Raw genomic sequence first — 12,599 nt, forward strand, 5'->3', positions numbered from 1 at the left:
TTACTGTTAGAGTTAGTGTAAGAGTAAGTGTTAGAGTTAGGGTAAGGGTTAGAGCTTCTGTTATGCTGTGATTAGGGTTACAATTCGGTTGGGGTTAGTGTTAGAGTTAGGGTAAGGGTAAGTGTTAGAGTTAGGGTAAGGGTTAGAGCTTCTGTTATGCTGTGATTAGGGTTACAATTCGGTTGGGGTTAGTGTTAGAGTTACGGTAAGAGTAAGTGTTAGAGTTAGGGTAAGGGATAGAGCTTCTGTTATGCTGTGATTAGGGTTATGATTCGGTTGGGGTGAGGGTTACAGCTTTGATTCGGTAAGGATTAAGGTTAGGGTCATGGTTATTCTGTTAGGATTAGAGCTGCATTTCAGTTAGTGGATTCCATACTCCCAGTTATTCCAAGGTGTGGGAGACTTCAAGAATGGGAGACTCAGAAATAAAGGAGATTCCAAAGCAGGGGAGACACCACGAAAGTGACTTCAAAAACAGGCTCCTTTATCTGTATTTACACCCCATAGCAGGGCTCCCTCTGCATATTTTAAAGTTTGAGCTAAGACTTGAGCCACCAAAGTTATTTTGCAGCCACTAGTAAAAACTATAGCCACTGTTCACGTTATCGTATGTGCTAACCAAGGCATAAACAGGTAATGGGTACGAGAAAAGAGATGTACGAAAACATTTTATGACACGACACTGCAATTTGACTATTTCGTTAGTCAATCGTAATTTTCTGAGCAGTTAAAGCATTCGCCAATTGTATTCGTCACTTAGTGTCATAAAATTGCCACTGTTATTTATTCATCGCATTTTGCGAAGGTGGCGAATGCCAGCGGTAGCCCTGCCATAGTTTGATTAGAAGTTTTCTCTGTGAGATGCAAGAGCTTTTATTCCACTCTCCACACATCACCCACGCGTATTGCTAATCTGGTAACGTCACTACTGGTGGATTTGTAGCTGTGACCCTATCTTCGTAGCATACCTTGTTATGTCTGGTGCAGTAACATGCAGTGTTGCAGTGCGTCAATGATGATATTTATTTCGACATTTTTTTCTCGCAGGAGAACGTTAGCGAGAGCTCGAAACGAGGCAGAACTGAGCACCTGCGATCTGTCTGATGGAGCCTTCTCATTCAGATATGCCACGTCCTGGAGGAGAGAAGTCCTACGCGTGTGGTGTGTGTAGATACGCAGGCTCCAAGCTACGTTATCTCAAGCAACATGTTATGCGCACTCACACAGCAGAGAAGCCATATGCATGTGAGAGATGTGAATATAAGTGTTCTACGTCTGATATGCTTAAGACACACATGTACACTCACACGGGTGAAAAGCCATATGCGTGTGATATATGTGAATACAGGTGTAGGAGCTCCAGTAATCTGAAGAATCACATGCGCACTCACACGGGAGAGAAGCCGTATGCATGCGATATATGTGAATACAAGTGTACGACCTCCAGTGATCTCAAGAGACACAGGCGCACTCACACGGGAGAGAAGCCATTTATGTGCGATAGTTGTGAATACAGGTGCACGTCCTCCAGTTATCTAAAGAATCACATGCGCACTCACACAGGAGATGTGCCGCTTCCGAAAGAAAAGCCGTGCATGTGCGATATATGTGGAGCCAGGTTTACGATCCTAATTAATCTCAAGAAACATATTAGCACTCACACGGGAGAGAAACCATTTGCGTGTGACACGTGTGAATACAGGTGTGTGACGTCTAGTAGACTCCAGGTACACATGCGCACTCACACGGGAGAGAAACGATTTGCATGCAATATATGTGAATGTAGGTTTACGACCCCCGATACTCTCAAGAAACACATTCTCACTCACACTGGAGAGAAGCCGTATGCGTGCGATATATGTGAACACAGGTGTAGGAGCTGCAGTGATCTCAAGATACATATGCGCACTCACACAGGAGAGAAACCGTTTGCATGTGAGAGATGTGAATATAGGTGTTCTAGGTCTGGTACGCTTAAGAAACACATGCGCACTCACACGGGAGAAAGGCCGTATGCATGCGATATATGTGAACACAGATATAGGACCCTCGATACTCTCAAGGTACACATGTACACTCACACAGGAGAGAAGCCATTCGCGTGTGACAAGTGTGGGTGCAAGTTTACTGCCTGCAGTTCACTGAATAAACACCGGCGCACTCATTCAGAACCGAGCGCGTGATACACGCATCTATGCTGGGCGAATACATAAACCAGGACTGCATCAAATCGTATAGCATGACAGTATTACATCGTCTAAAACAATCTTACTGTGTGCCATGATGTCGCACTGCCATCCTTCGTAGTTTGTTTTAGTTTAGGGGTTTGTCCTTCTGTCGTCTTTTGTTCTTTTCTCTTTTTGTCCTTGTTCGTGGACGTCGCCAGTTTTCAGGGCACGTCCTGCAGGAGAGCGCAGATTCTGTGAACCACCGACGGAACTCCACCCCACAGAGCATCCGATACGGCCGCTGCTACATAGCCGCCGCCTCCGCACCGCATAGCAGGGAGCTGCCGCCGCCACGGAGAAGCCGTCGCAGGGCCGTCCACCGCCCACCGCCTCCAGAGAGCTACCCCGCCGCATAGCAGCTATACCCGCCGCCGCCACGGAGGAGCCGTCGCAGGGCCGTCCACCGCCCACCGCCTCCAGAGAGCTACCCCGCCGCATAGCAGCTATACCCGCCGCCGCCATGGAGGAGCCGTCGCAGGGCCGTCCACCGCCCCCTCCCCCCCTGCCTCCAAAGAGCTACCCCGCCGCATTGCAGGGAGCTGCCGCTGCTAGCTTGTAAATAATGATGATAAAATCAAAATACGAAATAATAATTTCATGATTAGTAATTTTGTTGGTATAATAGTAACACGCCAATTTATTGTTCAGTGTATTTAATCCGAATTTTTGTTAAATAATTTTTGTGTGTAAAATAAATGAGAATTTGTGTACTTGAAATCCTAATCTTGTTGTATTTGTCAGCTGTTCTTGTTCTCGTTAGTTCACATACTTTCGCGGTCGGGATCAAACATTCATGTGCGGACAACACACACCATTCAAACACGCGTAATAGCAGAGTTGTGCATAGAATGCTGATAACACAGGAGCATGCGACACACGGAGTAAACAAACCGCGAACAAATGATGTTGACAGCTTTGGCGAGAAGTCGTGCGCGTATTCAGACAAAGACAACGGCGTGTTACATTTTATAATAAGTTACATTTTATATATATTTGCAGTCGTGGTTGGGATGCACAGGCAGTTCCGCGTTCATACTTACATGTATCACACACCGCCATATACGTCATACTACGCGTAACTGCTATCTTACACTTACAGATATTTATCTTAATTTTTTTGTACATGACACGCACTGCGTAGCTGTTATATATACGGACGTGTGAGTTGCACCTGCGAAATGAACCAGCTCCTGCTTACCACTAGAGGGGGCCACATTCTCTCTTTCTCTCTCTCTCTATGTCTCCCTGCTCCCCTCTCTTTCTCTCTCTGCCCCTTCTCTCTTTCTCTCTCTACCCCCCTCTCTCTATCCTTTCTCTGTCCCGCTCTTTCTCTCTGTCCTCTCTCTCTCTCTCTCTCTCTCACTTCCTCTCTCTGTTTCCCTTCCTCTTTCTCTCTGCTCTCTCTCTCTCTCTCTCTCTCTCTCTGCCCCTCGCTCTTTCTCTTTCTCTTCTTCTCTCTGCCCCTCTTTCTTCCTCTCTCTCTCTGCCCCTCTCTCTGCCTCCTCTCTTTCTCTCTGTTCCCCTACTCTCTCTTCCTCTCTCTGTTCCTCACCATCTTTCTCTCTCTGCCCCTCTCTCTTTCTCTCTCTACCCCCTCTCTTTCTCTCTCTGTCCCCCTCTCTCTCTTCTTCTCTCTACCCCCCTCTTTCTTCCTCTCTCTCCCTCTCTTTCTTCCTATCTCTGTCCCTCTCTCTCTTCATCTCGCTGTCCCTCCTCTCTCTCTTCTTTTCTCTTTCTCCTCTCTCTCTCCTCTCTCTGCCTTCTCACTCTCTCTCTCTTCCTCTCTCTGTTCCCGCTCTCTTCCTGTCTCTGCCCATCTCTCTTCCTATTTCTGCCCCTCTCTCTTCCTCTCTCTCTGCCCCCTCTCTCTTCCTCTCTCTGCCTCCTCCCTCTCTCTGCCCCTATATCTATATTAATTTAATAATAAATTAAAAAAAAAATCATGAATATAACCATGTGAGGATTTTTCGCTACTGCCATTCCATATCAGTATTGTCTTCCTTCTTCTCTGGTTACTTCGATCCCTGGTACTGCAAACTTTTCTACTGCCATCCTGTTGATCTATCGATTTTGACTAACTTTGAATCTCCCCGTTTTTGGTATAGTACCTTGGACTTTGAAGATTATTCCTTAAATACGGGGTACACCGCTGTATGTATTTTGGCTTTATGTCTATGTAGATTGCTATGATTATGTTTATTAGCTCTTCTGACATAGTCAGATGCAGCTTGTAGAATCGCACGAGCGTGCGTCCGTCCGTGCGTGCGTCCGTCAACAGTTGGGCACAAATCTAAACGGCTCGACGTACGGATTCGAAAGTCGGGACGTTGGGGGGTACTCCGAAAACGAGTTGGGATGTCGAAGCTGGGGGACAAAGGTCAAAGGTCAGGAGGTGTAAAAGAAGGGGGAACATTCCCTCCTTAACTTAAGGTATAGGGAGGAAATGCAGAATTGCGGCACAAATCTAAACGGCTCGACCTAGGCTCGTGATAGTCGGTGTATAGCATCATGGTAGGAAAAGCCATCACTGCCGAAATTGGAGGTCACAGGTCAAAGGTCAATGGGGCACAGGGCAGATTTTAGACATTTTCCGAGGACATGGTCTGACCGAGAGATTGAAAAACTTTTTTGTTTCAGCGGTGACCTAGCATTTTTATGGATTTATTGAAAGGACCATGAAATGTACTTTCTGCTGAGATGCGAAGAGTAAGTGTCGGATAACCTTTTGACCCTCAAGAGGAGGGTTAAACATGGATTTGTTACTACTGTCTGTTAGAAAGAATTTTGACTGCCGGGTTGCTAGTCGAATCTATACTGCCTGGATGTATGAGGCTAAAATGTCACAGTGAAAATTTCCAAAGCTAAATTGGTTGGAGAAGGTTTACGCTCCTTAAATCGTATAATTTCTATGGCATTCTGTACTGTCAGTGTGTTACATGTAACGTATGCCACTGCAGTGGCCACTGCCAGTGCATATGGTGGGTGATATTACTGTGTCAGTTTTGCGCTGCGTTAATTAGTTACAGGTGGCAGCTCTCTATTTAGCCTGTAGGCTTGCGTAGGTAACATGGATGAGTGCTTACCTATTCTGTCTTGCAAATAGTTGTTGCTACTACGTACGATGGAGCTTCCTCTTTAACCTTAAGACACTTAAACGCTAACGCGCCATCTGCGTGCAACTTCCATAGGTACCGAAGTGATGACGTCACGGGTGGCATGACAACGAGCCTGCTGGTTCTAAACAATCATATGCTTTGGTAACATTAACTACGTGTCGTGTTTTGTACCGATTGTGTACACATGCATTTCTGAGAGTATTATTGCTTTTTATTAAGATTTCCAAAGGATGGAAGTGGAAAGCAACAAAAAAAAAAATAAAAATAATTAAACAACAACACAAATTTAAAAAAAAAAATTAAATTTTTTTAAAATTCATTAATATTTGTAAGATCGACTTGTGCTACCGATGCTCTTACCGCTGTCTGCAGCGACACACATGCGTGTTTTTACGGCGCACAACCATTTTCACGCAGTAAACCTTATGGAGCCAGTGGCTTGTGTAGAACCAGCCGTGCCGTTGTCTTTGCCAACGTGACGTCACACTTCGTACTCCATAACGATTCCAAACGAACATTCCTTTTTGGATTAAGGTTGCTGATTACCATCCCTGTGCCTTCCACTGTTTGGGCGTGAGTGATGATGACAACATTTGGACTAACAAATCCCACCACCTCCACCCATAGGTCTCACGCATGTAGAAGTTAGAGATGAGCGCTGTCGCTCTGCGGCACTTGTTATTAGATAACTGCGATGTGATTGTGACGTCTCCACTAAAGAACCGTCTGAATTGTTTATTTAATTTGCTCCGTTAGATGGCGCGCACGACAATGCAATGGCCTCACTATCCCTATAGGTAGTTAAACAATAGTAGAGGCCGTCCATAGGCTGCAGGCCTGAATAAGCATCGAACAGAAATTAATTAAAAATCACTCACACTGTTACTGCACTTCACAAACATACACTTTATTCATGTTAAATAACTACAGATTCATGCTCTATGCTGCCCTCGCAAACTTTTGCCAGCTCTTATGATGCGATTTCGCCAAGTTGTCCTGAACACATCTTCGTACACAAAACACACCAACCGGATCCGCTGGTGGACTACGCACTCTGATCGCTGAATTGTTCACGACTTACACAGTTAATTTTACATTCGATAAGTGCTTTCTCGACGTCCGAGGCTCCACCGTGCGATGCATAATGCTAATTATTGCACTCTAGTGCCGAATTTCGGCGAAAAAAAGAAGCCAAAAAAGGCATTTTCTAGAGACGAAGTAGTGCAACGGTGAACAATCGCGGAGGCTTACTGTTATACGCCACCTATAGGCGCGTTCACACGCCAGATTTGGCTCGAGCCGAGCGTTCACACGGACGTTTTTGGCCTGAGCCTAATTAGGCCCGCGCCAGATTTGGTCCCATCTAAAACGTCGAGCCAAATTTTAGCACCAGCTTTTGGCGAGCGGTAGAGCGGTAGAATCGGTTGAGCGGTAGATGCCGCGAGTGTCGAGCGTGTACTTCGACGAAATACAGTCAAAAACAGGATAAAAATTCGAAAAATTTGATCAAGATGCACGTTTTCAAGATTGATAATTGAACTAGGAACGGAAGTAAACACTCTGAATCGTACACAACGCCATCTCGCGACATATTGCCAAAGTATCTGTGAGATATTTGTGCAATAAAATTTATTTGAATTTGAATTTGAATTTGACAGACAGTATTCACTTGCGTACGTGTGAACGCTCCGACTCAAACCGGCCCGAGCCAAATTTAGCCTATTTGGCTCGAGCCAAACCATGACCGTGTGAACGCGACTTATGTGCACTCGCAGCTAGGTCCTGCATACCTTCCAAAGTTATACTCGGTCTGGTTTTTAAACACATTCTAGCTCTAAATCTGTTACGTAAAAACATTATGCAACCACAGTCGCTACATTTCCAATCACTCAACTACTATTTGTAACATCTGCAAACCATACTTTACACTGGTCGGACCATCGGAATGTCAACACCAGTCACTACCACCCCCGGCCCCCCACTCCGAGGTCGGAAGGACCGCATGCGCGTTCCCAAAATCTCCGGTAAAGGGGTATTTTCGCGCGACAAAATCCGGCCCAAGAATTATAAAAAAGGGGGTGTATTTGACCTTTCACAAGAAGATTTCTTTAAAAAGGGGGTGTTTTTCCTCTCTCTCTTTCATCTTGAATATCATAGAAAACTTTATCAAATCCCGGGATCAAATTCCTGAAATTCCTGCTAGTTTTGAAAGCTCATTCAGGATTATTTCATTTTGAAAAATAAAAACATTGCTCCCTATAGTTCCCCTCGATCACTGAACTCTACACTACGTAGTGTAGACTGGTACCCGGTCGACAGTTCCACACGCTACACTAACGTCACTACGTCAGTGTAGCGAAGGATACGTACCGGAGTTAAGGTGGCGAACGGGTACCAGTCTATACGTAGTGTTCCGGATTTAGGGGGTTCACCAAGGCAGGAAAAACACGCAAAAAGCCCGCGAAAGGAGGGTTAAGAATTTTGGCCGTCCTGAGATAGGGGGTGCTTTCAAAGGGAGGGAACGAGCATATGCGTACCCTAAATAACACTGACTGGGGGGCCGGGCCACCACCACTAGCTCCAAGAAACGGTATTGCTAGGGTTAGAATACCGATGTACCGATGTACCGATGTACTGATGTATATTGACGTTAGTCACACAGTCTGGTTGGGTTACACCAACACAGGCACTTGGAACACCGAACGTGTCAAAAAAAAAAAAATATGTAAACACGAAATGTATTTACTACCTGTTACTCTCGTGTTCTTGAGACATTAGAATAAAGATTCCAACGACTCTCTTACACTCTTACTTGTTACATAATATATCTCTTAAGGCCCGCTTATGTCGGTCTACGATTTGACTATCGGCGACTACTTTATTGCCGATTAGCAGCGTAGCAACACTCATGTCGACTTGAAGTGACTACGCTGCACATCGCCGATCAGATTGTAGCGTTCCTGCATGAAACGTAGACGGGTTCGCGGCCCCAGTATTTGTACTAGCACAAGCAGTTCTTTAGCACAAACAGAGCAAGCTTGACGCCGGGACCAGTCTACATAAAACGAGTCACGTACGTGACCAACAAAATGGCGCTTACCAGTAAACATCATGTAACTTCGTAAATCTATCCTCAATTTTCTGAACATCGTTATCATCATGTGCAGAAATCTTTTTCATGTGATATACGGAAAACTCAATATATACTTGAAAAAGGGTTTGTGCAATAATTGCTTCTTGTAAACTGCTGACGGCGTGCTGTGTAGGCTGCCATTTTATCAGGAGTGTATCCATTGATACACTCCTGATTTTATTAATCATGTGACTTGGTACGCTGCGGTGATTGTGTAGTGGCCCTAGGGGTGGCCGACTACGATCCGACAGACGTTGTTTCGTAACGCGTGCCCCAGTAGTGGGATTCAATGTTTGCTCCCGCCGGTGTAACAGGCAGGACGGTGATGTCGCGTAGCAGATAACAGGTAGCACCAAACGAACAGAACACAGGGAGATTCGGTTAACGGTACGGTTATATAGCTTTTATTGCTTGTTACTAGTGTACAAATGATTCCCCTGCATTCGTATATGCAGCGGACCTTCTATTGATCTCGTCTAATATTTACGCGTCGCCGGTTTCGTCTTCTTCATTCACGTTCGTCCTTGCTTCGCGTGGACCTAAGCAGTCTCCCAGGTATCTCCCCCGCAGTCGCTCCTAGCTCTACCTAACCAGAATGCCATTCTTCGCTGCGCTCGTTTTATTCCCCTCTCCCGTTCGGCTCCGGTTTACACCTACCTGAAAACCTGGATATCTATCCTCTCGCTACAATGCTGCCGTTCCCTTTTTCTTTGTCTTCTGTCTTCTCCTGCCTCTTCCTGTTTTCCCACCTAACCTGTACCTGAAAAATAACTCTCCCTCTTTCTCTTCGTCCTCGGCTGCTTCCTCTCCTTCTTCTTCTTCTTCTTCTTCTTCTTCTTCTTCCTAGACCTGTACCTAACTGCTTGCTTCTGCTCTGTGCCGTCTCCCTTATATACTTAGCTGGCAACACCCTCTCCCCTACGGCTCTTTTGCTTGGTGGTGCAAGCCGTACCTGGTCGTACCGTGATGGCTCACACGATGTCGCAACCCGTGGCTGGCACGGATTATTGCATCATTCTATGCAACCCGTTGCTGTAAATAATCCTTGTTTTCGCCCGACAGGCAGCAGCACCAGCAGTAATAGCATTATCCAAGATGGCCGCGCCCAGGTGTCAATATTTACATGCTGTGTATATTTTATCCTGCCTTTAGTCTATGTATATATGGTTATTCTCGCTATACGGTAAGTTCAGTCTGTCCATCCTGATCTAGTCTACTACTCCTGTAAGTTATACACCCCCGAAATCTCCACAACTCCCCCCAACTCCTTTTAGTATCCGCCCTCGGATACGCCGTCGTCTTCCCCAACGTGTTCGTGAAATGAAACTTCCGTTATATATAAATATATCTACTATATTAAATCTTACAAACGATATAAATAGGTCCTGTAATAAAAATCCCTAAATGATGAGTCGATGACGTCCTGTCCACCTAAACAAAACCAAAACAAATAAAATGACGGCCTCTTCCCTACAAATCCATCCTCTGTGGTGGTTTACGGGCTCTTTTCCCCCGCCTCAACTTCTCCTCGGCCTTCTCCTTTTACTTCCTCGACTCGCTCCTACTTCCGACTGTTTTAACCTTGCCCTTCTCAACCCTTTTCCAGGTTGCCTCCGAGCACAGACAGTGCCGTACTGGCACCATCTCTTGATATCCTTCGTGTAGTGTGGCCAGTAGAACCGTTGCGGAATGCTGGATCTACTCCGCTTCTCCCCTTGATGTCCTGCTGTACGATGGTAATGTAGTTGCTGAAATATTTCTCTTTGTAATTTCTTAGGTATCATCAACTGAAGTATGGGATGAGTCGGCGTGACCGGCGTCTCCCATCGTCTTTACAATTTACCTTCCTGCACCTCTAACTCACTCCACTGCCCCCAGTACGCTTTCGCCTTTGATCCCATTCCTGCAATTTCTGCAAACTCAGGTCTCCCCAACGCCGCTTCTTTTCGTTCCTTGAAGAAAACAATTACAGGGTCCTTATCCTGTAATCTCCTAATATTTTCCGGGTTCCATACATCATGGTCTTCCCCCTGATCGTCGGGATTCTCTCTGCGATCCTCTCGCTCTCCCTCGGTCACTACTAACACCTGCCCACGCTGCTCCTTATCCTCACATGGAGAACCGTCTCTTAGTCCAGTCAATATATGAAAATTATTGGCCTAGCTGGAACAATTAAATTGCAACAGTAGGTTTTATTGTTGGAAGTTGTTGATTAGACCCTCCTAAACTTCATATGCAAAATCGGCCAAAATCGGACCACGGGAAACTGGCTAATTAGCATAAATGGTTAAAATTATATAATGGCAGTGGCAAAACATGTTAACAAGCCCTTTTGCAGCTTTTTACACAATTCAAGAAGAGTTAGTTTTGGCTAGTCGCCCTACATCCGAGCGGTGGTCAACCCCTACCATTGAATATATGATACGCGACTTAAACAATGCGCAGTGATGCTGATTAGTGATGTCCAATGGTGATATGTGGTATTGAGCACACACACGCGTCCCACACGCACCTCCACTACGAGCGACTACGCATCGCTCGCTCGTCGCCTCGCACGCATACGCACGCACGCCACGCACGCACGCACGCCACGGCACGCACGCACGCACGCCCACGCACGCCACGCACACGACGCACGAGAGTGGAGAGAGCAGCAATGAGAAAGTTCTAACGCCGCCGAATGTGCGTTGTGTTCACATGTCTTGATATAAACGAAAATTACATTATTTTTAGAGTGATCTTTAGTGATCACATTCTTGTTGCTCAATGTAAGGATAGTGCTACTAAAAAGTAGTTGTCGTAGCTCAGAAGATGAAGGCTGCCACGCTTACTCAAAAAGTGCCTCGTCATACATCTACCTTGGCGATCAACCACTTTCAAAATTTCGAGAACCCCGCTGTGGTACGCATCCATTTCTACCCTGCTACGCCCTGCAGTAATAGTAACCGGACCCGGCCCAGCACGCCACATGACAACGTGAGTCAAAAGGCGATTTTGCAGATTATGTCCAGTCAATTATATGAAAATATTGTGGCGACTACTGCGAAAAATTGCCAAGATAAGGTTTTATTGTATGGCGAGTTGTTGATTGCCACCCTCCTAAATTAATATGCAAAATCGGAAAAATCGCGACCACGGGAGAAACTGGCTAATAGCATTAGACAATTACAAAATGAGCCGCCATTTTCAAGTTGGAGAGCTGTTATGTCACCTAGATTGGCTACTAGATGTAAGATGCCAAAAATCAGTATGCAATGTTGTGCCACTTTTACAAAAGCATGAAAATGTGGCATAATGGTAGTTTAACGATGATTGTTTTCATAGACGAGATCGCGGTACATCGCGAATGCGGACCACATGGTATCCTGGGCGCCATCTTGAATTTAAAAAATGCGCCACCATCAAAATCCACGTTATCTTACATTTTTTCATGCTAATAGTCAAATAAACAAGATTTTGGTGTCTGAACAACGATTATCGGCGGTAAAGAAACCCATTTCAATCAAAATCATTATCGGATGGTCGCTGGCCGCCATCTTGATATTTTAAATGGCGCCATCCAAATCTACTTATCTTTCAGATTTCAGCTAATAGTTCAACATAGAAAACAAACGATTTTGGTGTCTGAACAAATTATGGGTGTCTAAGAAACCAGTTAATTAAATAATCTTATCGCCGTCGCCTGGCCGCATTTTGAATTTTTAAATATGGCGCATCGTTCAAAATCTAATTATCTTTCATATTAGCCTATATTCAACATGAACATGATCTTGCCGTGTCTAAACACATTATCGGGCGTCAAGAAACCATTGCATCAAAAACCCTTTATCAGTGTCGGTGGCGGCCATCTTAGGATATTCAAAATGCGCGCCATTCAAATCTATTGTCTTTATATTTCAGACTTAATATTCACATAGAACATATCTAATGGTGTCTAAACCAACATTATCGGGAATCACCCCAGCTAGAAACCCTATTGCAATTGAATCATTATCGGTCGGTGGGCGCGCATCTTGGATTTCAAAAATGGCGCATTTCAATATTATTTCTATTCATATTTACGCTAATATTCAACTAGAAACATGATATTGGTGTAAGTAGACTACCTATCGGGTCAAGAAA

At 45.1% G+C, this 12,599-nt stretch overlaps 1 protein-coding gene across 1 annotated transcript in view; it reads left to right on the forward strand.

The window, feature by feature from the left end:
- The window catches only part of LOC106807547 (oocyte zinc finger protein XlCOF6-like), a gene marked incomplete at its 3' end in the record, with an annotated part of 6,381 nt that extends 4,381 nt beyond the window's left edge, over positions 1 to 2,000 (forward strand). Inside the window, exons 2-3 of the mRNA XM_014809912.1 lie at positions 1,048 to 1,702; positions 1,787 to 2,000. Of these exons, the coding sequence (XP_014665398.1) occupies positions 1,104 to 1,702; positions 1,787 to 2,000 (813 nt within the window). The remainder of the gene's footprint in view (positions 1 to 1,047; positions 1,703 to 1,786) is intronic.
- Between the last annotated feature and the right edge of the window lie 10,599 nt (positions 2,001 to 12,599).

Source organism: Priapulus caudatus, unplaced genomic scaffold (assembly GCF_000485595.1).
Source record: "Priapulus caudatus unplaced genomic scaffold, Priapulus_caudatus-5.0.1 Scaffold221, whole genome shotgun sequence".
Classification (NCBI taxonomy): domain Eukaryota; kingdom Metazoa; phylum Priapulida; class Priapulimorpha; order Priapulimorphida; family Priapulidae; genus Priapulus; species Priapulus caudatus.